The 15082-nt window shown below is 43.8% G+C and overlaps 1 protein-coding gene across 2 annotated transcripts in view; it reads right to left on the reverse strand.

Annotated features, from left to right (window-relative positions):
* Window positions 1-15082, reverse strand: part of slc12a2 (solute carrier family 12 member 2) — a 58646-nt gene that overhangs the window by 26223 nt on the left and 17341 nt on the right. For both annotated transcript variants that reach the window (XM_072371405.1, XM_072371404.1), the window contains exons 2-14: window positions 9033-9152; window positions 8164-8239; window positions 6711-6806; window positions 5392-5531; window positions 5188-5298; window positions 4924-5032; window positions 4685-4809; window positions 4310-4394; window positions 4057-4214; window positions 3876-3983; window positions 3636-3759; window positions 3243-3344; window positions 916-1071 (exon numbers count right to left, since the gene is read on the reverse strand). In XM_072371405.1, the coding sequence (XP_072227506.1) occupies window positions 916-1071; window positions 3243-3344; window positions 3636-3759; window positions 3876-3983; window positions 4057-4214; window positions 4310-4394; window positions 4685-4809; window positions 4924-5032; window positions 5188-5298; window positions 5392-5531; window positions 6711-6806; window positions 8164-8239; window positions 9033-9152 (1510 nt within the window). The remainder of the gene's footprint in view (window positions 1-915; window positions 1072-3242; window positions 3345-3635; window positions 3760-3875; window positions 3984-4056; window positions 4215-4309; window positions 4395-4684; window positions 4810-4923; window positions 5033-5187; window positions 5299-5391; window positions 5532-6710; window positions 6807-8163; window positions 8240-9032; window positions 9153-15082) is intronic.

Consider the following 15082-nt stretch of genomic DNA (forward strand, 5'->3'; position numbering starts at 1 on the left):
TCTCTTTTAAAGAGAACCACTGACAGGTGAAGTGAGTAACTCTGCTCATCTTATTACAGTTCACCTACTTAAACATTTTAACAGCACTTCCCTACAGTAGCAGCATCCCCAACAGGACAGCAGTGCACCTCACAAAACTGCTTAGAAGGGACACAACAAAGAGTCTGGGGCGTTCCCCCAGCCTCCTAACTACCAGATACCAATATGATGGGGTCGGATGGCTCTGTGGAAAGCAAACACCCCACTCCTCAATCAACAAGACAACCGCTTAAATCATTGCCAGACTCCAATAAAATCCTGATTTTAGAAGCGCAGCCTCAACTGACAGAATCACCGTTCAAGCAACTGAAAGGCAACGTCTGCGCGGTGGATTCAGCGGGACTACTGCACGTTTTAAGCAGATCTCTCTCTTGAGAATGAAAGCCAGTGTCTATATGAGATTACTGGCGTAAATGAGGGTTAAACTAATAAATATATACCCACAGAGAAAGTTAGAAGCTGTCCTACACCATTTCATCAATAATTAGACTCTCCGCCTGTGCACGTATACTGGGACAAACGAGAGTGCTCCAGTTAACTGGCCAACTGGAGTTAACTGTGCATGCAAATGTACCGAATTTGAAGCAGAAAAACTAGTCCATGCATATGTCTTACAGGCTGACCTACTGTCATGTGTCATCATCATGGTGACCAAATGACTCCTAACGACCCAAATATGCTGCAGTTTTGAAAGGAATTTGCAAGGCTGATTCTGAAGTCTGATGCAATCACACTTTAATAGTTTGGTGTGGGGGGTGACGTGTGGCAGAGATCACGAGGTGTCTGACAGCTCAGTGCGATTATGGAACAGGTGAGGCTGAATATAAAGGCGTGTCGCGAACTCGTCGGCCACATTCTGAGTGTGAGGTCACTCACCTGGCTTCTTATAGCTGACGTAGATATAGAGACCCATAACAATGACGTTAGTGAGGAGGGCCGCTGACCAGTTGATGACAAACATCACCACACAGCACAGTACGGCTCCAGCAAGTGAAACCCACATGTTGTAGTATTTGAAGCTGGGCCGCCAACCTGCAGCATCAATGAAAAACAGTCACAAAACGCATTTCAAGAATCAGGATTCCATTACAGGAACATGGTGTTTGCCGAGTTAATATTTATGGTAGAGTGAGGAAATGCACTTACTGTTAAAGTTCAGTGTAACTTTTATTAACATTAGAAATGATGAGACAACACAGTGGTCCTCCACAATGTAAGAAAGCCTTTCATCATTAACATGGTTCACAACTCGATAAGTGCTGCTGTTAAAGGGCGTGGGCCATGTTAAAACTGGAGCTGGAAGTGTGCTTGGGTTAAACAGTGGAAGTTAGAAGCCGACTAGTCTGGAGAGCAGAGTTATACCAGCTACTGGGGACCACATTTACTCACCACAGAAACTACACTAGTGGGATTTTAGTGATGGGATACAATTGCTGTTTGAAGTTACACAATGACAGAGTCTGAAACAAACCACAGGACGGAAACGGTACACTGACTGTAGCTCCTCTTGGTGCTATGTAGGGATTTTACATGTCCCAGAGACGGGGACAAAACGGCCCTGAAGAGACCACAACATCAGCTTATGCCTTGTGGTCGCAGAGGCTGCTTGCTTCTAAATGAGTCATGTACCATTTAAGTCCATATGGCCTGCTGGAGATATTAGAATCAGACAGAGAATCTGTACCTGCACTTCTGCTAGAGGTTTGGTATTGAAGGGGAAACAAAAAGCACAGAACTCAATGTAAAAGTTTAACTATGACTTTCATTCCGCTGTTCATCAGTTTATACTTCAAGTGTTACTTAACCAACAGTAATAAGTACGGATGTGTGAATATTTCCTCATCGATCAGCTCATCGATCTCTGTATCTAAATCCAACTGATCTACGCAGACTCTGCTCGTGTCCCTCTGTGGTAACAGATTCTACTGGCATGCACACTGCTGGGTTAAACCTTAGCTTACTGCAGCGTTTAACCACCTGAATGTGATTAAACAAGTCATTTGCTTACATGCAGCTACTTCTCAGTTTGAATCATGTTTTGTTGCACTGTTGAACACCGTTATTCCTGAAGGAATAAGGCTAAAACTGTTTATAGCACACACTAAATTCAGTTTTACTGACTTGGAAGCACAGGCAGACTTGTGAACTCATTGATTCTACTGAATGCTTCTCCCTAATTCAACTGACCATTCGAGAGACGAGCAAAAAAAAAAAAAAGCTTGGAAGCGCTAAAGTTACATTTTTACTTTCAGCTCTATGAGGAAAACTGCATATCTAGATATTTTGTGTAAAGTTACATTAAAGAGGCTCTCTACACAAAGGTGCTGCATCGCCACACTGAATATGAAACAAACTGCTGAGTCAGCGGCTTAGCTGCAGCCTGACAGAGAGCACAGCTGAGGAAGAAGATTTCAACTATCCTACTCAAAAGTGCACAGTCACTGGCTTGTGGTAACACCAAAGATGAGCTTAAATTCAGCAAAACACAGGAAGAATGCCGTGTTTCTGCAGACGGGCCGAAAACATGACAAACATGGAACAATTTCTTATACAGAAGAAAATGTTTGTTCCAATTCAACATAAGAGTCAAACAAATTGGTCATCAAGAGAATCATAAAATGACTCGTTTGACATAGAAGTGTTTGAGTAAGAGTGTGTGTGCGGGAGCAGGAGCGTAGCAGGTTGGAGCGCCCTGCCAACTGTTCTAGGATCAGCTTACCATTTTATGGAAGTCTTTGCACACTAAACACTCAACTTTCCTTTTTTTTTTGTTTAACAAAGTGAAAGCTAAAAACAGGAGTAACCGCTGCTTCTGATAATTTTGCAGGCTTATGTTCAGATGGCTCAGTGATGACGGAACGTGTTTATATAGGATGAAAGGTTCACTGGGGCCAAGCAGAAAAACTGAGAAGGCACTGTGGTCCGTCACATCCCTTGAACTGCATGTAACTGACTTTTAGTACAGTGACTGCAGACTTTGTCTTGCTGCTTTTCACCAAAGCTGCAGTAAAAACTTTTGTAAGGGACAAGCAGTCTTTGACAGCTCTGAGTCAATCGCATCTCAGTCCTGTCTCTGTGGTCCTGTGGTAGAGTGAAGGTTAGGACCCAGTCACTACAGCATAGGCCTGTCTCAGGAGCCTAAAACTCTGGCTGCTTAAGCTTCACGGCTTATTTTTTAACACTTTCCTGTATCTTGACCTTACCTGGTGAGTTAGCCAGTGAAGCGTGGAACACAGAGAAGTTGATCAAGGCATAGGATGCCAAGAAAAAGTTGGAGATGATGGGTGCAATCACGTTCAACTCGGCTGCAAATAAGAAAACCCAAACAGTTAGAAAAAGTTAGAAGAGGTCGAAACTTCCGCTGTTCAGCAAGAGCATCCACTGAATATCATTCGGTTCAAGGAGCACTGACTCCCATCAAAATTCCTTTCATTTTACTGTCAAACTGCAAATAAAGTTCAGGAAAGTAATAATAATTCTCAAGAAAGCTCTCCTTAATATGGTCATTAGGTACTGCCCCCAACCCCACCTTTTCTTTTATGAAGAAAAGAACTGATCCCATTCAAAGTGTCAAAGTGAGCAGTGTCCAGCCGTACCAATGAGGATGAAGGCCAGAGCAATGCCAAAGGTCAGGATGTAGCCACGGAGGGGCTCGTTGTTCTTGCCATAGCCTTTGGCAAACATTCCTAAGCCAGGGTAGATGTTGTCCTTACACAGAGCCTGAAGAAATGAAAAAAGTCACGTCATAGCTGTTTAGTACAAAAAAAGACCCTGAAAAACTACACTGGCTGCTGGCTATTAGTGGGACTATTGTGTAAATTTAGGATGGCTCTCACCTGGAAAACTTTAGGAGCACTCACTAAGGAGGCCAGAGCTGAGGATAGAGTGGCAGAAAAGATTCCAGCTGAGATGATGGGCCCAAAACCTGAAACCAGGCTCATCACCTGAATGGGACAAAGAAATGCAAAGTCAACCGTTCATCCAACAACCTTGTTATTCGAAGCTGCTGCTTCATACCTGGAAGTCATTATGGAGTCCATATTTGCAGCTTCTATCACTCCTGCAGGCAGAAAAGTCAAAGCCAAACTTGCAGGCAGCATCAGTGCAGTTTGCTCCAAACTGAGAGCTGATGGTGTCATTCATGTTTCCACTGGCATCTCTGACAATACAGGAACCTGCAGTCAGAAAGGTGTGACACACACTATCATTTATTTTCTGAATAAGTGACACGAAGTGGTAGAAATGCAGACACACAAATACATTACTGCACCTGTTGAAACAGCAACCCCCAGATAGACTATTCCTGTGATCAATATGGCCAGAAGGGTTCCTTTAGGAATAGCCATCTGTGGATCCTGCAAATAAACATCACAAGGACTTGAGACAACAAGCAATCTGAAACTGCACATCTTGTATTCCTCATTAAAATGCCGTCATCAACCCTCTGTCCAACATTTGTCAAGTGTTTTAATCAGTGGAAGCAACAATCACACTGACCTACAAAGGCCTGACATCCACTGTGGATTCAAAATACATTTAACCCTTTTTATTCATTCAGCTCATTCTGAATGAGTCTGACTTCACATCACAGTGGATGCATCTGCTCCCCTCAAAGGTAAGCTGTTCCTAATTTTAGCCCACTTACAGCAAGGTCTCCAGAAATGTTGGCACCAGCCAGAATACCGGTGGCTGCAGGGAAGAAGATGGCAAAGACGGAGAAGAACGTCTCCTCTCGGAAGTCTGGACCCATGTTCTCCCACATGATGGAGGCTATGAGCAAGGGAAGAGCAAAAAGCAGCTGACAAAATTCTGTCACAAAAACAGTCTCCTGAAAATAATGCTGTTAACCCTGCCTTAAAAATAACTACCAATATGTAATCTTACCATCATAGCCAAAGTAGCCTGAAGCCTCCTTTGATTTCAGAGGAATGAAGGAGCCGATGAAGTAGTTGATGATGGCTGTGATGAGAACAATGAGCAAGAAGATCTGGGCCTAAAAGAAGCAAACGATCCAGTCTGATTATCTCTTGAACCATTATAAGAATCCTACTGTGTGCCAGAGTCCAGTAAGCGTTCTTCAAGTGTGTTGTGGAAGTGTGTCTTCAAGATTCTACCGTCAGCGTCTAAGAGAGCGAACGCTGTTCATACCTTGGCTTCCCATTCCATTCCTGCCACAGAGATGCCAAGAAGAAGGATTACAGTGATGGTGCCTATGATCCGAATATCGTTGATTTCATCTGTCATGAGGGCCCCCGCACCCTGACAACACAACACAAGGAGCTGTTAGGTGGAATATCAGTTCTCACGAGGGATCTGTGTAAAAACAGTAATGTAAGGCATGGTGAGACTTACATTGAGAAGTTCCACAACAGTTTCAGCAAACCCCACCACATACATGGCTACGGCCACAGCATTGGCAAAGGCAAAGATTAGACCAATAGAACCTCCAAATTCTGGCCCCAAACTCCTGGAAATCAAGTAATATGCTCCTCCTGGAAAATAAGTTAACGGATAGGACGTTACTCAGAGTTAACAGGAGGAGTGGGGTCCAGTCACATTATTGATTTTCTATCCTCTCGTGCACCGTACTGACTCAGTAAAAATGAGCAATATGTGTTTGTTCCAAAGCGTGCACATGAGTCTCCATCCAGAGTTGGAGCCTGACTCATTTGAGTGAGTAAGAACCCTCTGTTGTTAGTTGAGCCAAATAAGGCACTGAGACAACCCAACAGCTAATTATGCCCTCTCTCAACAGAGTCTGATGTGTTTCAGACAGCAGGGAAAGGGCACAAGCATAGCACGTGTCTCACTTAAGGCTTAATTTAGTTCCAGGATCATATATCACACAGCAGGTCAGGCGAAGCATGCTGTTCTTGCTTACAGTAAAGCACCTTAGAGTTACCAGGCCTGGTGGTGAGTTCAGGAGCATGATAAAATGTTCGCCGTCTCGTGGATGGTTCCGTTGACGGCCAACTGTATGAAACCAAGACTTCTTTTGGATCTATGCCCCAGTATCAGTATTTTCAGTCATGGCATCAGCCAGCAACCAGGGCTATGGTTTACACTGAAAAACTGTTAAACCCAAGCAGACACAAATGAGCGCAGGTCATTTAAATAAGCTCCTCTGCAGGCTCTCCATCCAGCCGACGTTGAAGCATGAGCCAGGCTTTTCTGGTGAGCCTGCGCTGTTAATGTTGATTTACTGTAAGAACTTCATCCACACTGCTTTAGATTACCCATTACTTTTGGTTACTTTACGCTTTTACCAGAGCAGAGAAAGAATCTTGTGTCTGGAAGAGAAACTATTTGTACAGGGACAGGATTTAACCCAACTTTTGGAAAAAAAATCTTAATCTCAGCCTGATCCACTGGCTGAATTAATGTCAGTGCAGACCACCCAGTCTGGGCTTTTCCACAGTGTCGCAGTCTAAGGACATGTTGAATTTCATGTTGAGTCATCCTAGAGATGCAACACTTCTTTTACCTGGCTGAGGGCAAACCTGCTTACATTACCCTACTGAGATGGATGATGATAGCCGGTAAAAATCATGCGAGGGCTTCATGTTCCACGGGAGAACTCAAAGTCACTCGTCAGTGCTGCTTCCTGCTTCTGTGACGCCGTCTTGTTTCAACAGGTAGCTAATCATAGCAGATAAGAAAGCAATAAATACCTCCTCGAACAAATCCGTTTGTAGCTATGGCTGAGGTTGAGAGGCCAGTGATGGTTGTCACTACAGTAGCCATGCCGACAATCAGGCAGGAGAGAGCTGCAAAGCAAAACAAAGCATAAGCTCCACAAGTTAAATCTCCCCAATGAAAAGAATGTGCAACACTGTGAAAGTTTTCAAGCAGTCCCTCCAATTACTCTGAGAGCTCTGTGAAGAGTAACAGCACAGCCTCCGCAATCAAATGTGCCACATGTCACTGTGTGGTGATATTTCACATGAAAGTGGAGACGGATCAACAAGTAGTGGGGAACGTGTGTGGAGGGGGTGAGTGACTGACATGGACTGTTGAACACCAAAGTGTCAGTAAATATGGGCTCACAGCCTACTTAGTTCCGTTAGCATCAAGCACAGCTTCACAGCTGACATTGAATGTTAAAACTCTCAGACATGTGAACAAAGCTAACATCATTTCCCAAAGACCCTCGTGGTTTTGCTTTTATGTGCCCAGATTTGGAAAGGTCCCAGTCCAAGAATGCTACTCCACCCTTTAGTTTCTTCCAGCTTAGCATATCATCAGAGCTCATCGAGTGTTGATTTGATTAGCCTACATGTGAAATACCTTTAAAGCCGTCTTATGAGAAGTGCTGTGTGAAGGTGGTCATAGTGATGGGAAAGCTACTGAAAACACCAAGTGTAAAATGTATTTCTGTGAGATCACAAGGGGCTGATAAGACAGGAAGGCTGCAGCATGCTGCTGCTGATCACTCTGCAGCACGCCGCTGCTGATGATCACTCTGCAGCGCGCCGCTGCTGATGATCACTCTGCAGCGCGCCGCTGCTGCTGATCACTCTGCAGCGCGCTGCTGATGATCACTCTGCAGCGCGCTGCTGCTGCTGATCACTCTGCAGCGCGCTGCTGCTGATGATCACTCTGCAGCGCGCTGCTGCTGATGATCACTCTGCAGCGCGCTGCTGCTGATGATCACTCTGCAGCGCGCTGCTGCTGATGATCACTCTGCAGCGCGCTGCTGCTGATGATCACTCTGCAGCGCGCTGCTGCTGATGATCACTCTGCAGCATGCTGCTGATGATCACTCTGCAGCATGCTGCTGATGATCACTCTGCAGCATGCTGCTGATGATCACTCTGCAGCATGCTGCTGATGATCACTCTGCAGCATGCTGATGCTGATCACTCTGCAGCGCGCTGCTGCTGCTGATCACTCTGCAGCATGCTGCTGCTGATCACTCTGCAGCATGCTGCTGCTGATCACTCTGCAGCATGCTGCTGCTGATCACTCTGCAGCGCGGCATGTCACCAAGACAACAGGGTGATTTGACAATTTTAGAACGGAACAAGCAAGTCTTGCACCATCTTCTCTGTCCTGCCAAACAACAGTATTCTCACAAACACAACCCCAGCCCCCAAACTGTCCAAATATGAAATATCTACTTACCAATCCCAGACTGACCCACAATCCATGTCATGCGGATAAAAAGCATCACCCCCCAAATGTTCAGCATGCAGCGGACCTGCAGAGAAAAACAGTGTTACAGTGGATGGCTGATGGAGGCTGGGCAGGTTCTAATCCTTCACTTCCGCTCATACAGAGACACTTTGGAGGCTCCATGTGACACAATCCAGCAATAAGTAGCTGTCTAAAATACAAGAGCTGCAACAAGGCTCCCAGCAGACTCAGAGTCTGCTAAGATCAAGGCTTATTCAGACAGATGACAGACTAAAAGCTGTCCATCCTATCTAAACACAGCCCAAACTTTTCATTATCCCCCCCATCCTGTATCTAGCTAAACATCTCATTTTGTCCAATGGCCACTTGATAAAAGCCACAAGAAGCAAATAAACATGAAAATCAGAGAAAGGTTTATATTAGAGAGGAAGTGGGGTCTTCTCACGTCACAGTAAAACAGGTTGAGAACATCCAGCCACGTCTTGACATGGAAAATCCATCCTCCGATGGCTGTGCTTGGAATACAATTCAGAGTTTAACCCACTGAGACCTCGTGTAACACACAAGTATCGTGTCTAACTAAGGTGCCGCAGCTCAGAGAATGACAAAGCTCTGGGACAGTTCAGAGGAGTAGCCCGCAACATGGTGACATCAGATAAAATGAAGGCTAAACTTTCTGAGCAGCTGGAGCTCACAGGTGCAAATGTCAGCGCAAAGCATCTCCACTTAATCAGAGCTCCCTCCCAGCCCAACGCTGGAAATTGCTCTCAGACACATCTTGTTGAGGCCTGCGCCCAAAATATATATACATATCTATAAATTCTATGACTACAAAAGAAATTTGGGAAGTCACTTACCAGCACCCCCTTGATCCAGCCAAACTTGACCACTCCTTTGGACTCAGCTGCTTCTTTAGCAGCAGCTTCCTCGGCTGGTGTCAGCTCATCACCGTTGGCAAAGCCATCCTCAAACGGCTCCTAAGAAGCACAAACAATACAGTCACGATTACATGTGGAACACAAACCGAATCACATTCAGTTGCATGGTTAAAAACTTGGATTTGGAGTGTAACTGCACCGTCTGAGACGGGGCTTCCTGATGTGATCCCGCTCCTGGGCGTAGCTGCGGTGTAACGAGGAAGGGTTCTCAGAGGCAGGGTGGACAAGTGTCAAAGGCAATCAAGCAAACACATGACGTTCTTTTCAGCCACTCTTTAATCACGATAATGCAAAATTAGATTTTTTTTCAGAAGAATGACAGTTTTTATTCAAACTCTAAATGAAAAAGAAAACTTTTATTGATGCCGACTTCGAGACAAAAGCCTGGTTGGTTTGTTAGTATTCAAAACTTGAATCGTGTCATGGCTTAGAGCAGACCCTGTAACAGTCCCTCCTTGTGGTGAGAGAGAAGTTAAAACTTCAAACAAAAAGCTAGTTGAAGGCTTCTCAGGCACTCTACATCTACACTTTGGACTGCTGAATGAACACAGCACACCTGGAGAGGAATCACACCATGCACTTCCTCCCCTGGTCAACAGGGGCATCAGACAAAAATAAGCTCCAAATAAGTGACCACTCGAACAGCAAAGCACAAGTACATTCAGTGCAGGCAACAAGGCTGATAGTGTGAGCCACACTCTGCTGACTTGGGTTGCAAAATGATGGATATTTTCAAAGTTGAAAACTTTCCATGGGAATTAACAGGAATTTATGGGAATCAACGGTAACAACCTGGAAAATTTCAGAATTGAAGGTTGGGAACTAAAACATAGTTGGTAAAAAATAGATATCGTAGCATAATCCTTGGTAAAAAAAAAAAAAGTCTTATTTGATGCAAATACAGTTTAGTCTGTATGTTATTCCTCAGTCACAGGCACATAGCACACTACTTACTGCAGGGCCACAAAGCCTACATCCATCGTGCAATCCTCCATCACATGCACTGATGATTTCCAGAATTCTGAGCTACTAAAGCTGCTCTTTTGAACCCACAGCACAGACACAGACTTGTCTTGATTGAAGTCACACATTTGAACCCAAAGTCAAGTAAGCTCTGATGATCAAAATGTATTCATACAGTAGCTAGCTAACTGCTAAAAGTGATATGCTAAATGAAAGCTAGCTAGCACCATTTCATTAAAGAGGCCATCTTATTATGGTGCTAGCCACTCGAAATGTGATGCTGTTTCTTCTGTTTTCTGTACCCACACAAAATTTTGTGAAGACCATTCCATTTCTGCAGCTAAATATCTATACATCTGTGTCGTGCACTGCTTTAGTGTTTTTTTGTCATCTTATTCAACAGAAAAATGCCACGTACGCATGCCCTGCTGCTGACAGTTTACCTGTAGACACATTTACATGCCAAGCTGAATCAAGCTACACTTTTAGCTTGACTGGGTCATTTAACTAGACCACTGTCCTTGTCACAGTATACATGCATGGGAGGGGAATTCAGTTATTAACTGAAGCCCGTCTATGAATGAGTGAATCACTTCTAGTCATCCTGCTGCCTCTAACCTCCTCTGTGGGAGATGATGGTGCATGTAAGAACAGCTGAGTTCACTGCTCAGACGCCGTCTTTAAGCTGCTTTAACGGTCATTCTGTCATAGGAGGCTGTGGGATTTTAGCGACAGTCCTTGAAGTGCTTTAAGTGTGTTGACTTGTAGTCTTAATGGGCTGATTTTCAGTCCCAGTTTCTGACAAAAGAAACAAACAAAAAAAGAAATATGTGAATGAGAGCAGCTTTATTAGGAATTCATCGGTGTTAATATATACTTTCCTGTTTTTATAAAAAGTTTGGACAGAATCGGTCCCCAACTACAGGACCAGTGTATTAGTCAGGCTTTGAGAGGCTCAATTTGCCTGAGTCAATTTTGGTTGCACTCAGATTTGCTTTCTGTGATCCTTTAGCTATTCAAAATAGTTGATGTGTAAATTTGAATTATATCTAATTTCTATTAGATTAAGAGCAGGATCAACAAAACTCCAAATGGCTCATCCTCTGAGGACAGTAAACTAAACGCTAATTTAATGGAAACACAAGCATCAACTTTTCTTTGATGTCCTTTTAATATTTGTATTTATTTATTCATTTATTTATTTATTTATTTGGGGTGTGACGATACACTCAGCTCACGAGACGAGACGAGACACGATATTGGGCTCACCAGGACAAAATATATGACTGGACCAACAGACTTTTATTTAACCGAGTTGCACAAGCATTTTGAAATGTTTCATTATAACTCTTTACATGAGCTTTTAATAAACTTCTTCTTCCACAAAGTGAAACTAAATCACTGCGGTGTACGGCTTCATTTGCATACAATGCTTGCACATTGTCCGTGTTTTATCAGTCACTCTACTGCCATTTATCATTTCCGCCGGGTACCCAACATGCTGCCAAACAAACGATTTCAAAGTGGCGGGGCATCTTCAATGGTAGTACGGGTATTTTCTGACATCATTCTGGCTACTTGCTGCTTCTCCTCCTCCTCTTCTTTTCCTTCTCCTTCAGGTTCTGGCAGGCTAGACGTAGCAAAGGCACATTACTGCCCTCACCGGTCACAAATAGAAGTTTAAATAGCTCACAAATCTCGCGAGACAGATTTTTAACGTGACGAGAAATAGGGGTGTGACGAGATCTTGTGCGATGAGATCTCATGAGAATAAACTCAACGATATTTCTCGGCGCGTAAAAAAATCCACAACCGCAGCATTATTGTGAACATACAGCATGTTCTGATGTTCACTGTGGAAATGTATTAAACCTGGTTATTCTTGGTCCCTGCTTATGGTGTTATAAAAAGCTTCTGATTCAGAGTTAGAACGGATATCAACATGCTTCCAGAGTTTAATACATTTCCACAGTTAACATCACAAGTACGAATGCTGTGTTTGTGGACTGGAAGGGCTGAGGGCAGGTTACACAACACCATTAGAAAATGTAGTGATATCAAGCTCTGTTTGGATTGGAGAATACACTGCACAACAACAATTTCATGAGCAAAAGCAAAGTTACACAAAAAAATGTACGGCTACACACATTTAGTGTGTGGCACCTTTGTACATGATTGGCTGTGACTCAGCAGGAGGTAAGACAAATGGAAACAAAGTGTAAAAATAAAAAAACAAAAATGACTTGCGTTAAGGTGTGGATATTCTGTGGGTGCATTGCTATTGTATACTTTGCACGGTCATCTCATATTTAATGTGATTTGGATATGAATGACCTTTAACTGAATGGATGTTCCTCCACTGTGCCATTTGACCAGGCCCTGTCCATTGATTAGCAGTGATGCATGCATGCCCTGCAGGTCCATGTCCTCTAATGGGAACGGTACTGTGTACATCCAAAGACTCATAAGAGATAAGCTGCGTTGATTATTCGAAGTAAAACATTTTCGCTGGCATTTCGCTTCACGATCGTTGGTTGTTTTTGCTTGAGGATAGTCTATGGCACCTAATAATGAACCAGTAAGAACATATCTACATTGGTACCAGGTATAAAAGCAGACTAAGAATGCACCGAGATCAAGTTTGCTCAGACTATATTCAGAAGTGTTCCCGAATGCACGTGTCCACATTCTTTTAACAGTGTGAGCACCAATGACTCCTGGGTCACATGGAAGGCTCATTTATTGACCTGAATCTGGTGCATGAGTCTGAAACGTGTCCACATATGTAGAGAAAAGAAATAACCAGCCTTACTACTGATGCCCTGTGGTTGTCCACAGCTGACTGGGTGATGGAGGCTGTGAGTGAGGAAGTGACATCTGATCCCAATCTGCTCTTTTATTCCCTACTGATTTGGTGTATTATTTACAGTAAATGTGGGTTGTGAAGATGGCTTCACAGGCTTCAACGTGGCTGTTTAAGAACTCCACAAATATCCCATGATGCATCTGCATATCAGCGTCACCTCCTGACCATCTCCACTGTGTTCCCCTGCTGCAGACTGAACAGGCCTTGTTGGGCCTCTGCCACGACGTGATGTGTGAGCTGATTAACTATCCACATTTATCTTTTTTTTGTTACCTCTTTGATCTGAACTTACAGAGCTGATTGCTTGCTACGTTTTTAATTCAACAGTTTTTCTTCTGTTTGTGATTACAAAAATGAGACAGCAAAAAAAATCCATCCACTTTCTTTCACTTATCTGAGGTCCAACAGGGAACCCAAGTTCTTCTTGGGGGATGCCAAGGCATTCCCAGGCTGAAGGGAGTCTAATCCCAGTTGGACCAGAGTTAAAACTGAGTGTCTCCGTTTATCATTTAGTAAAACTGCCCCTCTGTACTGTTCCTTACATTAGGATGCCTATATTTTTTTTTGAGGGGGGCAGGGGGTCCACATCCATTCATAGCTAAAATAAGAATGAAAATCAGGTCGTTATCATGACAGCTTTATAGAAGACAGCTATACGTACGTAGCACATGCCTGCATTGCTTCCGACTAAAACAACGAGCATGTAGATGCCGTTTGTGCACACAGTTTTATGCATCTGCTCTCTGGTGTCAACAGACACAGAACAGACATGGCGCCCTTTTCCCGTTGCAGGTTTATGATGAATGCTTTAAGGGAAACAAATCCATACATTTAAAATGAGTACAAGTTGGTTTCCTGAGTAAGAGTGAGTGGGCCGGGCAGACCGCTGCTGATGCACTTCAGACACTACCTGAATGCAGGAGTACATGATGATGACGATGCAGCGTTCACTCGCAGGAATGTGCTGCATAAACTAACAGCAGAAGGGTGCTGTATTTGGTTGAGAACATGTTCATATCAACAGTCACTGACATAAACCTTTACACACAACTACATGCGCTCTTTTATCGTCCTTCTACACAACCACTGGCTGCAACAGTGAATTCAAACAAAAAGGAATGAAATATATCAAACTGTAAGAAAAAACACTTTTTACAGCTTACAGCTGAGATATCTGAGGATCATCATTTGCCCTGCCGTCATTCTCAAAAGCTGCCTTATTATCCCGTGAACCACAGCATCATCTGAACACTGTCTGAATGTAAATGACACCCAAACCTCTGTTCCTCCTGACAATGTTCTCCTCACTTTCAGCTTAGGTTTCCAAGAGAAAAAATGGCAGAGACCATGCATCTCGGTCAGATTACAGAAACCACTGTCTGTCTAATCAGAAAACCATCCATTTACGGTGCGTTTCAGCAGGGGAAACCAGCCTTCGGCTACATTCAGTGCAAGCTGTATCAACCTCAGAGTCACGCGCCTTCTTCAGAAAAATGGCTTTACTCATATGAAACATGCTGAAGTCTAAGAGCCAAGCAGAGACCCAAAACTACCCGACACTGACGGCTCAGGACACCAGCACCTAATGTTAGCTTTAACTTAACGCTCTCTACTGTGCTTTTTGTGGGGTATTCAGCTTTTCTAACGTCTGAAGTGAGGGGATGTCTTCTCTAAAGGGATGTGGTACATCTGAAGCGTACCTCTACATGGGAGCTGGCTTTTCTACCAAATGTATGTTTATAGTCACATACTGCGGCTTCTACTGATCAGTCAGCAGCACAAGACAGTCTCATTTTTTTGTTTAGCCATTCCAACTGGATGCAACTCCCCATTCAGACCAGCAGAGACTTCTGGGGGTGAGGATTGCTTATATCCGTCTGTGCATATCCATGTGCTTGAGTCATAGACTGACCTCTACATTCAGGCCTAGCTGCACGTTAACATGAGAAAGGGCAATGTCCTGCGTGCCTGTCAGCACAGTGGTGGCAAACATTGTGTCCAGAACACCATGAATGAAGAATGTGCAACATTTTTGTTCATTGCTGTTCATTTTTCTCCATTCCGTGAAGTGCTTTCAGGTAACTCTTTTGTGAACTGGAGTTATAAAGCGGGTGAAAGTGGAGCTGAAATGGAAGCCCGA

Source organism: Leuresthes tenuis, unplaced genomic scaffold (genome assembly GCF_036924035.1).
Source record: "Leuresthes tenuis unplaced genomic scaffold, fLeuTen1.0.hap1 SCAF_19, whole genome shotgun sequence".
Lineage (NCBI taxonomy): Eukaryota > Metazoa > Chordata > Actinopteri > Atheriniformes > Atherinopsidae > Leuresthes > Leuresthes tenuis.